This window comes from Morus notabilis, unplaced genomic scaffold, assembly GCF_000414095.1.
Source record: "Morus notabilis unplaced genomic scaffold, ASM41409v2 Scaffold102, whole genome shotgun sequence".
Taxonomy (NCBI): Eukaryota; Viridiplantae; Streptophyta; class Magnoliopsida; order Rosales; family Moraceae; genus Morus; species Morus notabilis.
This window is the reverse complement of record NW_010365014.1, coordinates 235,762-255,863: the sequence shown is the minus strand read 5'-3', so window position 1 is coordinate 255,863 and position 20,102 is coordinate 235,762. Positions and strand designations below refer to the sequence as shown.

General features: G+C 39.1%; 2 protein-coding genes across 3 annotated transcripts; one reads left to right on the top strand and one right to left on the bottom strand.

Annotated features, from left to right (window-relative positions):
- The first annotated feature begins 2,547 nt into the window (after nt 1-2,547).
- Nucleotides 2,548-17,041, top strand: LOC21402225 (IAA-alanine resistance protein 1). Of its 2 annotated transcripts, XM_024171641.1 has the most exons (12): nt 2,548-3,189; nt 4,512-4,595; nt 4,714-4,763; nt 6,045-6,096; nt 6,964-7,077; nt 13,288-13,565; nt 14,788-14,937; nt 15,112-15,219; nt 15,819-15,920; nt 16,023-16,067; nt 16,164-16,230; nt 16,718-17,041. In XM_024171641.1, the coding sequence occupies exons 1-12, from the start codon at nt 2,868-2,870 to the stop codon at nt 16,720-16,722; spliced, it is 1,377 nt and encodes a 458-aa protein (XP_024027409.1). In that variant the 5' UTR covers nt 2,548-2,867; the 3' UTR covers nt 16,723-17,041. The 2 variants fall into 2 exon arrangements, with proteins under 2 accessions (XP_024027409.1, XP_010105536.1); XM_010107234.2 differs by lacking the exon at nt 16,718-17,041 and having other exon boundaries at nt 16,164-16,409.
- A 1,437-nt stretch (nt 17,042-18,478) lies between these two features.
- On the bottom strand, nt 18,479-19,901 carry LOC21402224. Its single transcript, XM_010107233.2, has 3 exons — nt 19,826-19,901; nt 19,413-19,661; nt 18,479-18,987 (listed from the first exon to the last, which is right to left on the bottom strand). The coding sequence occupies exons 1-3, from the start codon at nt 19,868-19,870 to the stop codon at nt 18,733-18,735; spliced, it is 549 nt and encodes a 182-aa protein (XP_010105535.1). The 5' UTR covers nt 19,871-19,901; the 3' UTR covers nt 18,479-18,732.
- Between the last annotated feature and the right edge of the window lie 201 nt (nt 19,902-20,102).

Below are 20,102 nucleotides of genomic sequence, written 5' to 3'. Positions count from 1 at the left end.
TGGATTTTGCCTCTTTTTTCTTTTCATGGATTCTTGTTGTATATATCTGTATGTGTATCTATACGTGTTACTTTTGTGATTGTTAAATATCATTTTTATGTGGGCAAGTTTGGTTGTCTATGGAGAGGCATAATAAATGGTAGAAGTATTGATCTCTGTTCATTCAGTTTGTCTGTAGAGTTTAGAACTTATTATTATTTAGAATCTGATTGGTTGTGATTGAAATCTGGGTGCAATGAGCATGTTTTTACTTGGCCGTTTCTAAGTCCGTTTTATAGTGTTGTGCCAATCTTGTTAGGGTTCATCATATTTTCAAAACCCAAATTGTAATCCAAATTCAATTTTGGTTTCAAATTAGTTCTTTGAATAGGTAAAATTAGGGATTTACAATGATTTATCTGATAATCTCAGGAGGAGATAAAAAAGGAAAGAATAAAAAAAAAAAAAAACGTTTCGCTGAAAAGCGGGGTGCGAAATATGTATGCATAGAATAGATACTGACTATGGTTATATTTAGAATTTTTTGAAAAATAAGTGTGAAGATTTAAAAAGTAACGTCATAAACTTTTCTAAACATATGGCTGAAGCACAGCTTCCCTTAGGAAACGCATTCTCTCTTAGTAGATGGCAACAAGATCATTGCATTTCAGCCAAAATAAAAATTGTTCCATTCATTTTACCGATTCGAGTTTAGAATTCGAGTTTTATTACAGTAAAAAATTTTAAAAGATAATCACATCTAATTTTTTTACTATAGTAAAAAATTTTCACATAAAATTACATATCAACTCGAATTAAAAATTTGAATCAACGAACTCGTTTATTTCGTTGATTTGAGTTTTTAATTCGAATTTAGATGTGATTTTATTTAAGAGTTTTTTACTGTAGCAAAAAAGTTAGATGTGATTGTTTCTGAGAATTTTTTACTGTAATAAAACTCAAATTTTAAACTTAAATCGATAAAATAAATGAGCATAAATAAACTCCTATTTGTAATTCCTTTTTGTTCTACTTGATTTAACTTACGTGCGTTTAGCTCGTATATTCAAACCCAATTTGGGTAAATAGAATTGATGGATCAATTTAAATAGACGTTTAGAAACAAAAAATAAGGACACAATTCAAACTGTACCATCGGATGGGACAACACACCGACCAATCAGACGAGATTGGATAAGGACGCTTGAAAAAGTCTTTAAGCTTTTTATGTGTACCTTGTTACGAGGGGATTCGCCGGAACAAAAGGTACATGATCTGCTCATTGTAACATGATCTAATGATATCTTACTAAAATCTCAATGGTCAATAATTTCTCTGTGTAATAACCAATGGGTTTAATCAACTCATTAAAATCTAATAATCAAGATTATTAGGTTTTTCATCCGTTCACTTAAAACTTAACAAAATTAGACATAGAATACGTCACTATGATCATCAGAAATCAAGAGTAATAACCAATGAGTATCAGTTTAACTTTTCCATTAATTAATTCTACTTCTCTTACATTATGCAATGTTCTACTTGGAAAATATTTTGCATCAAATTCTATGTTAATTAAAATCTAAAGAGCAAAATGAGAGAGCGTAAAATCAAAACTAAAAGAAATGGATAAAAAATAGAGCTGTCAAATAGTCCGACACAACCTTTATAATAACCTGTGTCTGTGGTCTCACGTGATGATATTAGTTTTTGTTTAAGTTTATTTATATTTTCTATGTAAAAAAGAAAAAGAGACAAATACAAATAAGGCTATATTTCTTTTTGAAAAAATTACAGATTTTATTTCTTAGTATCAGACTTGTTAAAAATACTTATTTTAAAAAACTTTATCTCTTAATTAATTCTAATTTAAAAAGTAAAAATATATGAGCGTGTTTGCTTATGTTTTTGAAAACGTTTTTCACGTTTTCTGAGGATAAAAAAATGAAAATGAAAGGAGAATTGTGTTTGGGGCGATATCGTATAAAAATTAAAATAAAAAATGTTTTTATCATCTTCCCAAAGATTGAGGCATTTTTGAGTCGCACAAAAATCAAAATCAAAACGTTTTTGTCATCTTCCCAAAGATTGGCATTTCTGAAAACGAACCAAAGTCGTTTTCCATTTCCCCATTTTCATTTTCACCACTCTTCTGAGACTGCCTTCTCCAAAAACATTTCCTCTGTTAGTTATACCGTATATAATGTTATATTAATATATTTATTTAATAATATTATTTATTTTAAATATTATTACATGTTTTTAAAAATTATATTACCAAATACAATTTCAGTTTTTTTAAACTAAAAATAATCTCAGAATAAAATTATCAAACGCATTTTCATAAATAATTTTAAAATGAAAACGTTTTTATTTTTATTTTTATTTAAAAAATAAAATTATTTTAAAATGAATTTCAAACGCACACAAAACAACTCGAGTATTTTTCCTTTCTCATGGCCGGCCCAGTCCACTCTCTTATGCGGGCCGCCCGGCCCGGTTTGACAGCACCTAATGAAAGAGAGAAAATTTCCATTTATCACTGAAAAAAAAAAATCACAACCATGTTGTGAGTAGTAGCAGAACTGGCACTCCGCCAGAGAGTAGGTCTGCTTCTGTCAGATGCCTTACTTCTAGGACAACGAGAAGGAAAAAAAAAAATAAAAGAAAAAAATAAAAACTAAAAAGAAAGAAAAAAGAAAAGCATAAAATGGATGTGGTAACATTTGGTGTTATAATCGCCATAATCGTGCTTTTCCTCGTCATCGTATGTTTCATCACCATTGAGGGCACTTGCAAACGCCGTTAACATTTATCATATATAATTAAGAATATATCTCAAAATTCTTGCTTTACAAGGGTTGGGTCTTGTTAAGCAGTCTCTGAAAATGGCGTTTTCCAACATAAAGATTGTCGTTTCTGTGTTTCTTGTTGTGGGTTTGGGTTTTGGGGTGCTTTTGGATCTGACGTCTGGTTCTGGGTTCTGTTCCTCTGCGGTCCATCACTCCCATGGAAGTAGTCACCACTGCGATCATGGACACGACCATCATCATCATCACCATCACCATGAAAAGGAGAGCCTGGGAGAGTCTAAGCTTCCAGAGGAGTTGGCTGAAGAGGAGGATATGAAGTTGTACGGATTTGGGTCCCACAACCACGGCCACGACCATGAACATGAACATTTTGGAGTTCTACAGCTTACGGGTCCTGGTAATTTTCTCACTTTTGTTCGATTTGTTTGGTTTTTGTGGTTCAACGGGTCTGGATGGTATCTGGGTCTGATTGGTAAATTCAATTAATCTGGAGCATTTTGGTGGATTTGCATAGTATTACTGTTTGACTACTGAGAAAATGCCATTCTCTTGAAGACGGGAAATTTCATTAGAATCGTTTAGTTTGATGTTATCTGGGTCAGATTAGTTGATTCAAGTAGTGTATCATAGTGGTGGGTGTGCATTTAGGTGATTTTGAATATTACTGTTTGACTACTGAGAAATTGCCTTTTTCTTGAAGATGGAAAGTTGTACTAGATTCTTTTAGTTTGATGTTAACTGGTCTGAGTAGTAAATCCAATAGTGTATCATAGTGGTGTTGTGCATTTTGGTGGTTTTGCTTAGTAATGTTTGACTAATGAGAAAATTGCCTTTTTCTTGAAGATGGAAAATTTTGTTGGATTCGTTTAATTTGAAATTATCTTGGTATATTTGATTGGTGTACCATGATTGTATATCTTGGTGTTTGGTATGTAATGTTAGAAATCAATAATTTGGTGAAAACCATCACCTAAAACCCAAGAACATTCATGTTAGATCATCAAGAATTAATAAATCTGTAAGCGGAAGCGTATCTGAATCCATATTGACTGATTTCTCTCTAGAGCCGTGCAGTTTGTCTTCTAGATCAACACGTTTTCTTAGAGAGAACCTTTTAACTTTCTCTCTGTACTCTCTCTGATGATGGGATCTCAGAAAGAATAGAATGTAACGTGTGATCTGGGGACCATAACTGCTATTTATAGATAACTTTCCTGTTATCTTTTGGTATTTTTATTTTAGTCCATCATAAAAACAGAAATTACCCTTTAAGTCTCTACACATTAAAAGCCCACATCCTATTAGGTACATTAAAGCTCAAATTACCCAAATCTTATTAGATCACTTTTAAACGGGCTTAACCTTATATGACAGTCTACAACACATAATTATTCACATATAAGCCCAACATTAGATTAAGGATCCAACATGTAATGCTGTTTGCCTACTGAGAAAATGCACAGAAAAAGTAGGCTAAAGATTTCAAGCTCAGGGAATTATGACCTCTGCAGCTGTGTGGGAGAATTAGAAGATACATTTATCTGAAAGCCTTTTTCTATACATCACTGGATGCTTGATTTTAAAGTCCCAAGACTAGTCAAAATAGATGTGGATATAATTGCATAGAAATGTTATTGGAGGTATTATTTCTTGTTTTAGTAATGGTGGAGTTTTTCCTCGTATTGCCCTCTTATTTTTTAATTGTTAATTCATGTTTAGGTCTTTGGATCCTTGCATTGGGATGCTCCCTTTTGGTGAGCATGGCTTCTCTTATCTGCCTAATTATCTTGCCCGTAATGTTTGGTAAGTGCTTTAATTGTCAACACATTTTTTCACGTGTTCATGACTTTGGCGGCTTGGAAGAGTCAATTTTGTAATCTCTATTTTGATAATTCGATAGTAATTTCTTGAGTTGTTGCAGTCCAAGGGAAACCCTCCAAGACAGTTGTTGATTCATTGGCTTTATTTGGGGTCAGTTTCTCTTAATCCTGCTGATTTTATTCCTTCATTTAGGTATTATGTTTACATTATTTACTAGTTATGAAATGTATACTGGATTTATCGGCAGTTATGAGCTTCTTGTCCATCCTCTTTGCTTGTAATACTTATGTTAAGTGTGATCATGTGATGCTAAGTTTTGGCATGCAAATGTTAGAATATAAAACTATTGTTAGCCCACCTCCTAATAGCTTAAAACTTTTGGGGAGAATTGGTGCACTAACACAGTATTAGATCATGCGGTTTTGAGGTCAAACCCTTATAATTGCACTCTCCAAAATTGTTATCATGTGTTGGGCCTTTAACATGTTTCGGACTTATAGCTAAATATTCACTTGTTAGTCCAGCCCACACTTAAGGGAGAGTGTTAGAATATAAAACTATTGTTTTCCCACCTCGTAATAGCTTAAGCTTTTGTACAATCGGTAAATGAACAAAATTGATTGAAATATGCAACATATGCATATTTAAAGAATTCATGGTCATTTTGCTGCACAAAGATAACTACACTGGCTGAAGTCAAACATCTGAAAGTTGAATTGAAGCATCTTTTGTCTGTCCTATTCTAGATTTAATTTAGTTATACATGGCCAAGATCATTAACAATCGAGAGCATATATTAAAAGTAATTTGCGTCAAGAGGGTGTTACACTAAGCAGTCTCCAACATAAGCGGCAAATACAGTTGCCTTCAGGTTTCCAGCATGTTGATCTCCAAGATTTATTGCATTTGCATGGGTGTTTCTTATATCTGAGATATTCATTTACATGCTGATAAAGTGGTGACAGCCTTCAAGAACTTTACGTCCCACAGATATGTGGTTTTACCTAACACAAGCAAATAACCTCTAAGAATGCCCGACTATGAATGGTTTTTAATTCTATCCAGCATTGTCTCTTGACTGGCTTTAGGCCCGGACCAACTTTATTGATTCATGTGCTAAAAATGAGCAGTTAAAAGGTCTAGCTAGCTTATTTTATCAGGAAAGTGAACAAAAGAAAAAAAAAATCTAGCTGGTTAGTTATTCACTGTGTAATTTAAGCTGAAAAGTGGCGCTATCCTGGATGGCAAGCTCTAGATCATAGCCTTGACAACAAATTTTTCATTTTTCTGATTCTAATAAATGACTCTAGCAAGGTTGTGAAACTTCAGTAATATTTTATACTAGATTGCATGGGTTATTTTCTCTAGTGTTCTTTTTCTTCAATTTCTTTTTTAAAATGGTGTCACTTATTTGATTGACGATTATTGCAGGCAGGAGCAATGCTGGGAGATGCTTTTCTTCATCAGTTACCACATGCCTTTGGTAATGCGTTGATTGGATGATGTTTATGCCCACAAATTACATGTTGTTCATATCACTATGAATATGTGACAGAACTTGAACTATAAGCTATTAAAGATTCTCTCAGCCAACATTTGCCAGGAATTAGTAAAGTGATCAGGTCTGTGATTTATTCTACTTGGTCTGTGGTTCAATTATTCATGGCCATGTACGTGGTGAATAATCTCAAGTGTCAGCATAAAACCCAAGTTTCAAACTCAAGTTCGCTAAAAGTCGGTTCACAAGATTTATGAGCTGTCAAAAAAAAAATAGGAGCATATACCGGTTGCTATCTAATGACCTTTAATATTCTATTTTGGAGCATGTTTGAAATTCTATTCGTTTGACACTTCTGGCATATTAATATCCAGTTTTTTTTATTTTTTTTTACTTTAGTGTGTACATTGACATTTGGATTTTGGAGAATTTGTACTTATGTTACTCCTCTGTTAAATGTGTTAGAATTTAAAGTTTAGACCTTAGAAACTGTGTAGTTTGCGGTAATTTTGAAGTGTCTGAAATACCGTCATTGGTTTTGAAATGCCAACTTATTCCTACATAAGGCGGAAAAGGAAAAATTCAAACATTGAAGAAATATGTCAGTGGTTTAGACTTCAATTTCTTGAGGGCAAGCAAGATCTTTTCTCTCTAGCTTGACTAAACCTGTCTATTGATTAAGGTTCTAAATGAAGTTACTTATTACAAAAGTACTTTTCTGAACTACTTAATTATCGGGGTCTTAAATTCTTTGGACCAACTCCATCCAAAGCTATGCACTTCTATTAATTTCTGTAAGCATATCCTTCTTATTGCACGAGCTATAGATTAATATGTTTATCCTGGCTGCAGGGGGCGGACACTCGCACTCACGTGATCATCATGCAGATCATGATCATGATCACGACCATGACCATGGACACGCACATTCTTTGGCAGATCTTTCTGTCGGATTGTCCATCCTAGGTCAGTACTTACTGTTGATATATGCACAAGAGTGTGTATATACGTGTTGATATTCTTCTGTGTCACCGTCTGTACATATGCATTAAGTTTCAAGAAAAATTCAGACATGTTAATGCGGCTGAGTTACTGGTTTTGCATATCTAGCAAATTATCTGATAGATTTACCAGAAAATCTGGGTGAAAAAGAATCCCATAAGATTATACTTTTGCTTTGGATCTTATAGAGATGCATGGTGCTCGCTTTACTTTGGACAACTTGGAGGGAGTGTTTTTGAAGATGAAGAATTGGGTGCAATAGATGTTTTTGAAAAAGAAAAATTTTTAGCTTCACTTTGGGCCTCAACTGATAAGGAATTCAAGGATATTCCTTTTTCTTTGATTATTCTAAACTAGCTGGATGGAATTGGGAGATAATTGATTTTTTCCCTAGGATTATTTTCTTTCTTGTTTATCTCTTAGGATATCTCATCCTTTGTCCTTGTAATTGATTTTCTATCAATGAAAAGGGTTTTTGTTATATATATATATATATATATATATATTAACTTTTGCTTATTGATAGTTGTTCTACCACTACTTGATGTGTCAGATACTGTTATGGAAGATCTAGGGCTTTTGGGTGTGCCTATTAAAGTTTTATGTTTCATATTGAAATCTCCAAGTCTCCCAATAGGGGGAAAAAGTGAATTTCTTGAGTCAATTTGATAGATTCCACACATATAGTAGCGAAATGATAGGAAAAGAGAAGCTGGGAATTTGTATTAATGGAAGCCAATCGGAAATACAGAAAAATACAGGAAAGTAAGATAGGTATTGAGCTTTCGAGAGGCTCAATTCTCTCCCAGAGGAACTACTCTTCTTCACTCACTAATTTCCTGCCTTTCCTCACCGAATTCCCCCTACTTATTCCATTACAACTGAATTCCCCTATACTAACACAGATCCCCAGGCCCCTACGCAAGTTTCCCAAATAGACCTTACCGTACCAACTAATTTGCCCCCCTCACGTGCTTGCCATGCCTAGCATAAGTGAACCGAATAGGAGGCTTATCAGTACTCCCCTCACAATGAGTCACCTTGTCCTCAAGGTGAAACGTGGGAAACTGTCCTTGGATCAACTCAAAAGGTTCCCACGTGGCCTCTGCAGGAGAGATTTTTCCACTGACTCAGCACCTCTAGTGGGTGTGCACCAGTTGCCGAAGACGTGCGCAATCCTAGTACTTTCTCTGGCTCGATCAGCAGCTCATACTCTTCAGTTAGGTGGGGAGGCAGCGCGGAGATCACGGACGTGGCGCCAACCGCGTGATGGAGCTGGGAGACGTGGAACACGGGATGAAGAGAAGAAGACTCGGGCAACTGGAGTCTATAGGCGACGGATCCTACTCGCGCGAGGACTTTGAAAGGCCCATAAAACCGGGGAGCGAGCTTCTCATTAGGACGCCGAGCTAAGGATTTGAGGTGATAGGGGCGGATCTTCAAGTAGGCCAGGTCCCCTACTTCGAACTGCACATCCCGGCGATGCCTATCCGCTTGGTGCTTCATTTTCTGCTGTGCCCGCAGCAGCTGCTGGTGTAATTCCTCCAAAACAGCATCGCGGTCCCGCAGTTGCTGGTCCACCGCCGAGAAGGGAGTGGAACCAGCCTCAAAACGCAGCAAACGGGGAGGGTCCCGACCATAAACCGCCTGGAAGGGCGTGGTTCGTATGGTCGTGTGAAACGAAGTATTGTACCAATACTCTGCCCATGGCAGCCAACGCGCCCACATCCTAGGCTGGGTGGAAGCAAAACAGCGCAGGTACGTCTCTACGGAGCGATTGACAACCTCGGTTTGCCCATCCGTTTGAGGGTGGTATGCCGTGCTATGCTTGAGCACTGTTCCCTGAAGACGGAAGAGTTCGGTCCAGAACTTGCTCATGAACACCTTGTCCCTGTCGAAAACAATGGAAGAGGGAATGCCATGGAGGCGAACTACCTCTTTCACGAAGAGTCCTGCAACCGATTGGGCCGTAAAGGGGTGCCGGAGTCCCACAAAATGGGCATACTTCCTCAGCCGATCCACGGCGACTAAGATAGCGTCAACCCCCTCGGAACGCGGAAGCCCCTCGATGAAATCCATCGAAACATCCTCCCAAATGCGGTCCGGTATTGGCAACGGCTGCAGCAAACCCCCGGGAGCCAGGGTGGTATTCTTGTTTTGTTGGCATACGGCGCACTGAGCCACATACTGGAGGATATCCCGCTTCATCCCTGGCCAATAAAAACAGCCCTGCACCCTCTTAAGGGCCTTCAAATAGCCTGAGTGGCCGCCCACGACGCCGTCTCCTTGAGGATAGTACCCACCAGCGGTGAGGAGCGTGGCACCACTAGCCGGTTGTGATATAACAATCGCCCTTGCACGATGCTATACCCCGCAGGCCCAACGCCGCCCCGTTTAAGGGTGTCAACCACGGCCTGAAGCTTCTCATCCCCCAGAACATGCACGTCGAGGTCCCCTAGTACTAGGGAGTATGGAGCAGCCAGGGCGGCGAGGGAAGGAAGTGGTTCCCAGCGGGACAAGGCGTCCGCGGCCTTGTTGTCCAAACCCGGCTTATAGTGAATATCGAAATCATATCCCATGAGTTTGGTGAGCCACTTCTGGTACTCGGCGCTAACCTCCCGCTGTTCTAGCAAGTATTTAAGGCTCCGTTGGTCGGTGCGGACCACAAAGCGGCGGCCCAGAAGGTAGTGGCGCCACTTGCGGATAGCCATCACAATAGCCATCAATTCTCGCTCGTATGCGGACTTCAAACGCGCGCGAGAGGAGAGGGTCTGGCTGAAGTAGGCGAGGGGCCGGTTGTTTTGCATCAACACCGCTCCAAGGCCATGGCTGGATGCATCCGCCTCCACCACAAAAAGCTGAGTAAAGTCGGGTAAGGCCAAGATTGGCACCGTTGTCATGGCCTGCTTGAGGCGGGAAAAAGCCTCTGTGGCCGCGGCATCCCAATGGAAGCTGTTGTGCTTAAGGAGCTGGGTGAGTGGCCAAGCCAGTGTGCCATAACCGGCCACGAACCGGCAGTAGTAACCTGTAAGCCCGAGGAACCTTCGTAGCTCCCGCAGCATAGTTGGCGTTGCAACCCTGTCGGCGGAAATGATATGGCCAAGGTACTCCAGTTGGGATTGGCCGAACTCACACTTCTTCTCATTGGCAAATAGCTGATGCGCCCCCAAAATGTCTAGTACCCTTCGCAAATGGATGACATGATCAGCCATGGTCCGACTGTACACTAGAATGTCATAAAAAAAAAAAAACGAGTACAAACTGCCGCAGATGCTCTTTGAAAATCTCATTCATGAGAGCCTAAAAGGTTGCCGGGGTATTGGTAAGCCCGAAAGGCATTACCAAGAACTCATAGTGGCCGTCGGGGGTTCAGAATGCAGTCTTAGGAATGTCCTCTTGCCTGACATGGATTTGATGATATCCCGACTTGAGATCGAGTTTGGAGAAAACCGTGGCCCCCTGGAGCTCGTCCAATAACTCATCGATCATTGGAATCGGAGATTTGTCCGGCACTGTCGCTTTATTCAATGCGCGATAATCCACGCAAAACCTCCAGCTACCGTCTTTTTTCTTAACTAGAAGAACTGGGCTCGAATAAGGGCTAATACTTGGCTAAATTATCCCTGCCGCCAACATGTCCCTCACCAGGCGCTCAATCTCGGTCTTTTGAATTTGCGAATACCTGTAGGGCCGCACGTTTATTGGCGCAATGCTCGGTTGGAGCGTGATCGCGTGATCTCGTCCGCGACTCGATGGTAGCCCCTGTGGCCACTCGAAGATATGCCGGTGCTGTTGCACTAGCTCCACTAGGGGCTGTGGACTATCCGCTTGCTTTTCCCCATCTTCCACGGAGATGCTTCCCAATTCCAGCAACACCCCTTCATCCTGCTCACGGAAAGCCTTGACCATGGCCTTAAGTGATGCCCGGGAGTGACATAAACTGGGATCCCCTTGAAGGGTCACCGCGACCCCCCCCCCCCCCCGTCAGATTACCACCACATGGGCCCCCCCCCCCCCCCCCCCCCCGCCGGAACTTCATCGTCAATGTCTTCCAATTCACCTGCATGCCACCCAGGGATTCAAGCCACTGCATGCCCAAGATTACATCTGCACTACCTAGTTCCAGAGGTAGGAAATCCTCAATGATCTCAATGTTCTGGAGGGTTATCACGGCCTCTTTACACATCCCCTCTCCTTTTATGGTTATTCCCGTGCCCATCAACACCCCATAGCAATTAGTCCCCACCTTCGGGATCCCCAATTTTTCAACCAATGCTACCAAGATAAAGTTATGTGTGGCCCCACAATCGACCATCACCACCACCTCTTGCTGGCCAATTCGCCCATTAACCTTCATGGTTTTTGGGGTGGTCAGGCCAACTACATAATTAATGGACAGTTTCACTGTCTCGCGGACCTCCTCCGCGCATCCTTCCTGCCCTTCCCTCTCGGCCTCCTCCCACTCTCCTACTTCTATCTCATCATTAATCATTAAAATGTGAAGTTCCTTGTTTTTGCAACGGTGGCCAAATGAGTATTTCTCATCGCAACGAAAACAAAGTCCCTTGTCCCTCTTAGCTTGCCATTCTGCATCAGTCATTTTCTTAAAGGGAAGAGGGGCAGTGGATGGGTTACCTGGAGGACGTGGCGCCTGGGCCTTTGGGATTGAAGGGAGCTGTCCGGTTGGGCTCGCCGAGGGGCCCCCACTCGACGTTCGTCCCCATGGCCCCGTCACAGCTGTTCGGTTCGGTCGTATCATGCTATTCTTGTCTTCGACCCGTTGGGCATACTCCATGATCCGGGTCAACCCGCTGGGGTTAGCCAAACAGACCTCCGCCCGAACTTCCGGTTTTAGCCCGTTGATAAATGTGCTCTCCATCACCTTTTCTGAAACTTCACTCAGCGGAGAAGCCAAGAATTCAATCCTCCGACGGTATTCCCGTACCGACCCCTCCTGGCGGAGAGCCAGAAATTTTTCGCAGATGGACCCCTCCTAGGTCAAACGGAATCGATCCAGCACGTGAATCCTCAGTTCCTGCCAGCTGCGAATAGGTCTCCGTCCATCCGCCCATTGAAACCAAGCCAAGGCCTCCCCATCCATGCAGATCGCCGCCGCTTGTAGCTTCCCGGGCTCCGTCAACCGGTTGATCCCGAAGTATCGCTCAGCACGGAACAGCCAACCCTCTGGATTCTCCCCGTCAAACATGGGCATCTCCAACAGACGCATGCGCGGTTCACCCCGATCCCAATCGGAACGCTCAATCCCGGTGGGTCCGTTGGGTCGACCCTCCTCCCCCGCGGCGAACGACGTCCCCTGGTTCGAGGACTCCGGGTGGAGCAATTTTCCCCCATTTCCTCCCAGTCATGACGGATCTTCCAGCTTCTGGAGCGCCTGTTCCATCCGATCGAGCACCGAAATCCGCGTCACGATGGTATCAAGGCTCCTCTCCAACACCGCAAGGCGTTGTCGGTCTCCTCGGAGCTTCCGCAACTTCCGCCGAAGCTCCCCCGGGTCTACTTCTTCCGTCGGTGCCTGTTGTTCCTCTCCCCGGTCCTCCACCACCTCTCCTCGGCCTGCAATCCTTCTGTTCACCATCTTCCGATGACTTGCTCTGATACCAGATGATAGATTCCACACAGATAGTAGCGAGAAATGATAGGAAAAGAGAAGTTGGGAATTTGTATTAACGGAAGCCAATCGGAAATATAGAAAAATACAAGAAAGTAAGATAGGTATTGAGCTTTCGAGAGGCTCAATTCTCTCCCAGAGGAACTACTCTTCTTCACTCACTAATTGCCTGCCTTTCCTCACCGAATTCCCCCTACTTATTCCATTACAATTGAATTCCCCTATACTAACACAGATCCCCAGGCCCCCACACAAGTTTCCCAAATAGACCTTACCGTACCAACTAATTTGCCCCCCTCACGTGCTTGCCACGCCTAGCATAAGTGAACCGAATAGGAGGCTTATCAGAATTTTGTTTCCAATGTCTCATTAATTGCTTGTATTTGTAGCCAGTTTGTTTCTTGATATTATCTGCTGCAATTACTTCATTGACTTGCATGATCTACAGGGTTGACTTAATTGTTCTATTTGTGTCACCATTATTAGACATCTACTGATTTGGTCCTCTTGCATTCCATTATTTTATTTTGAATTGGTTCTTCCAGCTGGGATTGTACTCTTTCTTCTAGTGGAGAAGGTAGTGAGGTATGTAGAAGATAATTCTGGAGGAAGTAATGCATGGAGTCACGGTCACCACCACCACCATCATAAGAAAAGTAAGAAGTTGAAGGATGATGATGACTCTTCTGATGACGCGCAGTCAAATTCGTCCAACGGAAAAGATGTAAAGGTATCGGAGAATTCATCTGAAGGTAAAGTGACAGATGAAGTGTTGCTTGATTCATCAGAGGAGGCTACTCAACGGGAATCCAATATTCGGAAGGTAAGCTTGAGAAATCTCATATTTAAAGGGTGATAATGTCTGATGATGACGTGCAGTGACAAGCTTTCTATGGCCATGCTCTACCTTGACTTTGGCGGATTAGAATTTGGAGATGCATACTTGAATACATAATAGATGATAGGTATGGACCAAGTTATGCAATGACGTAGTCTAGGAGGTAGAGTATCTCACATCATGTAAATGGTCCAGAAGCTTGACAAGTTAGATGCAGCACACAGAGGCTATAATAGACATAGGACGGAGATCGGGAGTATGGTTGATGCAGGATGGCAACTTAAAACTCGAATTATGTGTTTATTTTTCAGCTGTGAGGTATCAAGGAATTAAGTTGTTAATTTTTTCATGCCACGTGTAAAGTATTCTAAGAATCCTATTGGAAAAAAAAAAAAAAAAAACTGAACTGCGAGTTCCTGACGTCAGTAGTTTTGCTGTTGAAATATTGATCTCTCGGATTCTCTGTGACACTTGTGAAAACATAACCTTTTCCCTTTATCACTATAGGTACTCATGGATTACTAACAATATTAGTGAAATTGTACTGTTATCAATATTCACATCTTTATCGACATTTCTTTAGTATGAAGTCTGTATGCGATATTTTAATCCTTGGTTTTGATTACGTACACCCACTTGCTTGACATGTACTCAACAAGTATTCAGTTTCATTTCTGACGTATTATAATGAAAAAAAAAAAAAAAATTAGTTACATTCTTATCACTAATCATCTTAGGCTCAAATATATATGAAATATGAGATTTTAAACATGGCAACTGAATTTGAATCGAGGGAATTTTTTATTTTTTTGAATAATGCTTCAATTATTTGTTTGCATCATTCTTCTTGCACTGTGCTTGATCAATTGTGTAAGAATACTCTTACTTTCTTGTCTAGAGAATGAGAGACTTTTATCTATAATGTGCAACTACGAAGAAAAGTATCAAAACAACCCTGAAGGAGAAATTTTTTTTAAAGTAGATACATTATGATAAAAGGTTGGTCCATAGCATTTGTAAACTGGCTATCCTCGTGAACAGTCTAAGAAAATGGACTTTGTTTTCGTTTTGTTGTGTGTGTGTGAGAGTTATTTCAGTGATTTATGGATGAAATTATTACTTATTAATGATATGTTTGACTTTAATAGAATTAGTGAAATGCATATTAAACCTTATCTGATATGGACCACTTGGTTGCCTGCTGTAGAGACACACTACCGCTGATGGGGAGGATGATAAAAAAGATGTAAATACTGCTAAATTCTCCTCTGCTGATATCAGTGCTTCAAAGGAAGAACATGCTCACCCTCCAACCAATCTTGTCTTCGGTTATCTCAATCTCTTCTCAGATGGAGTTGTATGCATCTCTCTCTCTCTCTCTCTCTCTCTCCTTTTTCTTTTTTACTGTAAAATAGTCAAGTACTTTTTAAAGGAAGGTTCTTCATTGACTTGAGTGATGCATATTTACTTTATGGTACTTGGCTTGGTCGAAGTTCCATGTACTTAAACATAGTTTTTACTCTTGTTGCAGCACAATTTTACTGATGGGATGGCTTTGGGAAGTGCTTTCTTGCTTTATGGTTCAGTTGGCGGATGGTCTAGAACCCTTTTCTTGCTTGCTCATGAGCTTCCTCAAGAGGTCCATAACTCTCTCTAAATTAACTCAAAATGCATTTGCTTTATTGGAATCTTGCTAGGTCATAAGCTTCCTCAAATGCTTCAGCACAACTAGCTGAACAAGTTTTATCCTTTCCCAATTGAGTTTGGATTACGTCTTTTGGAACTACATGGCATTGTTATTTTGCCTCTCTCCCATACTCTAATTGGAATCTTCCTTTCTCGCTTAACGTCTATCTGGATTCTGTAATTAATCCTATCTGGAATTTTGAGTGTCTCTGCTTGTTCTGTTGGTAAGAAATCTTTATCATATTCAAGGAGTTAAGATCAAACCTTACATTTACTACAATTCGGGAATGATTTTTTTGAAGGGGTAGACTTAGCGTTGTAACCACATATCTTTTCCTCGAGTAGAAGCTGGATTCTGGGATCTTATTTGATTAATTGTGTGGGGTGTCCACTGCAAAATGATCCTTTTTCGTGTTATAAAATGTTTCTACATGAATATCGGTTCTAAACCATTGTCTGTGAGCTGTTTTGCTTAGCCTTTCCTTATGCATTTAAGTTCCCCTTTACTTGCATATTTCTAATGTCAATGGCTAAGTTTTACCTTCTGCGCAGGTTGGCGATTTTGGTATTTTAGTAAGATCTGGATTTAGTGTATCAAAAGCCCTATTCTTTAACTTCCTTTCAGCTCTAGTTGCGCTAGCAGGAACTGCCATGGTATGATATCCATACAAAAGGCTCTTTTCCATAAACCCTTCACTGATCAAAATGAAGAAAAAATAAAAATAAAAAAGAGAGTAATTGTTCATCTTGGTGTAGGCTCTGCTATGGGGACAAGATCCGGGGCAATCATCTTTAATTGAGGTGAACCTCTTGAATCATGGAGTAGTTTATTGGAATCTACGTCCAAATGGGTTATCAAATCTAAAGAAAATATTCTTTCTTTTGACTTATTTGCAGGGATTTACGGCTGGTGGATTTATCTACATTGCAGTTGCTGGCGTGCTTGCTGAGATGAATAGCAGTGGTAAGACTACACTGAAAAGTATAGCTGCCCAATTGACCTCACTCACACTTGGCATGGCTGTTGCCCTCTGTATTTCCCTTGTTGAATAAAAATAGGAAACCGTTATTCATATACTCCATATTTGCTTTGTTTCACAGGTATTTAAAAAAAAAGTTAATAGTTTCATAGCTTCTTTTTTTTTTTTTTATTAGTGTTTGGTATGAGGATGTGTTATGGTTCGAATCATAGTTGGTGGTTCGTTATAGGATTTTCTCTTATAAAAAATACACTAATCGAAAATGATTATAAATTATAATTTTAAATCCGTAAACTAAACGTCCACTAAATAATACGGTGCTTGGTCCTATTTTACAAAGGTGAAATGGAACCAAATACGATTGAAAAGTACGCTCACACACCTAACTAATTGAGCGAGCCTCAATTCATGGACAGTCACAGTTCTAATGCCATGTTTTCTCTCCATATCTCTTTGTACTTTCTACTCCAGTTTGAGGGACTATTTTGCGAGGGCTATAATTGGGGAATTAAATAGTTGAAGAGAGAATTCAGCAATAAAAGGGGAAAAAAAGTTGAGGAGAGAGAAGGATTACAGCAGAATCTCTGGGTCCAGAACACAATGAGTGGTTTGCAATCACGGACAAATATCTAGGTTTTTCTTTTTGTTCTCTTTGTTTGTCATCTCTTTCAAAATTGTCTTATTCTTTTTTCTTTGTTCCCTTTTCTTTGGGGGAAGGAAAATTGTCCACTTCTATTCCTTTTGGTTCATTGAAAAAATGATCCCGAGCTTTATGTCAAACCCCATTTTGATCCTTGACGTGTAAAAAGTTTCAAAACTAACCCTAAAACAATGATGAAAAACATATTGTATGTATTGGGCAATTGGATATTTGAAGTGGGTTATAAATGCTTTGGAAGTCCTCAGAAGTTATGACATCTATCTTCCGGAGAACAAAAGGGAATTTCGAGTCGTTTGTTTGAGAGGAAATTGAAAGTGAAAGAAGCTTGTAAATCCTAGAGGTTCATTATTTTCTAATCCTTCCAAAGTAGGAAAAAAAAAAGTAGAGAAAGTATTTGACCCCACAACAATAAATGCAAAGGAGAAAATTATAAATTTTATTTCTTGACTTATTAAAAGTATCTCTTTTTATAAAAAAAAAAAAAATTTCTGCCTCTTGACTAGTTCTAGTCGAAAAAGTAAAAATATATCGGCTAATGTTAAGGAGTAGAGATAAAAGAGAGCTCCATTTTAAGGGATACTTTTAAAAATTGCACCAAACTTTAGAGATATTTTTGGAATTAATTCAGAATAAGCTTTATTTATTAGTTTTTTATATAATTATTCTTAGTTTCCAAACACATTATTCAATAAATTTGAAATTAAATTAGTCTTGATAAGCTTTTATTTAATATATTTAAGCAATGATATGATAGTCAATTAATTTTAAATAAGAGGAAATGAGACAAATACTCCTTAAATGCATGGGCTGAGATTTTCTATCCCTTACTCTTGATTAATAACTTTTTAATCAAATAATTATACTAATAAAATGATATTAATTAAGAATAATGAGTAAAAATTCAGACTCATGCATTTTTAAGAGTAGATAAAAATTAATATATATTTTGTGTCATTGCATCAGTCTACTCAAATACGTATAACATTTCGTGTGTGCAAAATTGCAAATGTAGACTAATAATAAAAAAGAGTATAACATTCCAATGCGAACAAGTTTTATGCATGCCTTATTCGCCTATAAACAGTGAACAGTGACTTGAGAAAACAAAAAAGGAGCCAAACGTAATTTTGTCGCACACTTCACACTAGGACCATTCTTTTTCCTATTTTTTTTTCAGTCCCTGACAAATGCATACGTAGTTTATCGTACTTTTAACAGAGCGGAATCCAATAATGTCTGATTTTTTGCTTGAAGAATCCGATAATGTCTGAATGAATACTCAGAATTTTTAGATTTCAATGACTTATGCACAGTCTATATAGTGGGGTTTCCATACTCAGCTCTCTGTAATTAACTCACCACTTAACTACATCACCTAACAATGTTTTACCTACTAAGTTCATATTCTTCAAAATTGTTAACCCGAACAAATTCTTCAAAAACCAGCACAAAACCATGCTTCAGTCACTGGATTGTCTGAGAAATTCCACGGATTTCATTTGATGATAATATATAGATAACTATTATACAGAATATTGATTTGTAAAAAGAAAAAAAAAAAAAAGCAAGCAATGAAGTTACAAACTAAAAGACGTCCAAATGCTACGTACATTTAGCATTTTTCTGATCCTAAAAGCAGCCACATAATATCAGGAAAATCACACTACTAATATTTCTCATCACCATTCCCAAAAAAAAAAAAAAAAAAAAAGAGTAAGAAATTAAGAAAGAAAGACCAAACCCCAGATGAGATTGAAGTTCAAAAATGATCAATTATTTACCTTTTCTTTTCTGTTCTTTAAAGACTCAAATCAAATTTGTCGAATCACTCGTGAAGCACTTGAAAGATGGTGAGATTCTTGTCGGACGGAAGAGGAGGCATTCTTGTTAAGGCCGGCACTATTACGTCGTGGTCGTCCCCTCCTTCTCCGGTTAGAGTGTGGTGCCTCTTACGCACCGCGCGAACCGGACGCTCCGCAACCGCACCGGAATCCTCTTTTCCTTGCTTGTTCGCCGCCGATTCCTCTGCTCTCTTCGTCAAGCTCTCCGCAAGTCTCTTCTCACGCTTACTTCCTTCATCCTGCCAAAACTTTGTTCATTAGTCTTTCTTTTTTTTTTTTTTTTTTTGAGCATTTAGTCATGTTGAATGCCCAGTTAGCATATTTTGCTTTTTTTCTTTTCCTTATTTTTTTTAGTGGTAGTTTTAAACTGACTTTTATTTTTTTGGGTAGGTATTTGAGTGATGTGAAGGGAAGTATAATGTAGCTAATTCTGTCCAAATGTATTTCTCACAACCTTTTGTATTAAAAATTGAAACATATATATATATATATATATATTTTTTTTTTTCCCTCTTTTTGTAGTATATAGAGGAAGATTTCAAGTTATGGGGTCGTTCCAAATTTCTAATGATACGAGATATTATTAAAAATATTCGCCAAATAAGAAAGAAAGAGAAATTAATTAAGATGAAAATTGGTTAATTTACTTATGATCATAACTTACATTAATGACAGAAGACTCAGGCATTGGGCACTTTACAGGCCTGTCTTCATCTGGGGGCTCCATAGGATGTTCCACTGGCCAGATTTCAAAGTCCACTTCAACCTCAACACCATTAATATTCTCTTGTTGTTGCTGTTGTTGATCAAAATCCATTATAACACCACTAGTACTACTAATTCTCTGCTCTGCCTCTGATCTCTTGTTTTCATCTATGCATGAAACTGACTTGTTTTCCTTATAATCTTCATCCTAAAATGGAGAAAAATATACCACAGTCTAAACAATAAACAAACAATGAATATGGATATATAAATATAGTCTCCTGACGCTGAAGTGGTAAAACTAGCACAGCACTCTTCACAAAAATGTGAAAATAATCTTTTGAGAGAGAGAGAGAGAGAGGGAATTCTTACGGAATCATCTTCACATGCAAGGCCAAATGGGAAAATGTTGATCATAGTCTTGTGGCAGAAGTAAGCAGAGCACAAAACTTTGACGACGTATGAGAGAGAGAGAGAGAGAGAGAGAGAGATAAAGACAGAGGAAAAGAGGAAAAAGAGAGGAAGAGAGCATGAAAAGTAGCAGATGGAGAGGTGGCGCTGTGGGATCGTCTGCCACTGTGGGAAGGCGATGAAAGATTCCCACAACCCACAATTTTTTGTATATAATTTAATCCTTGTTCATTTTACC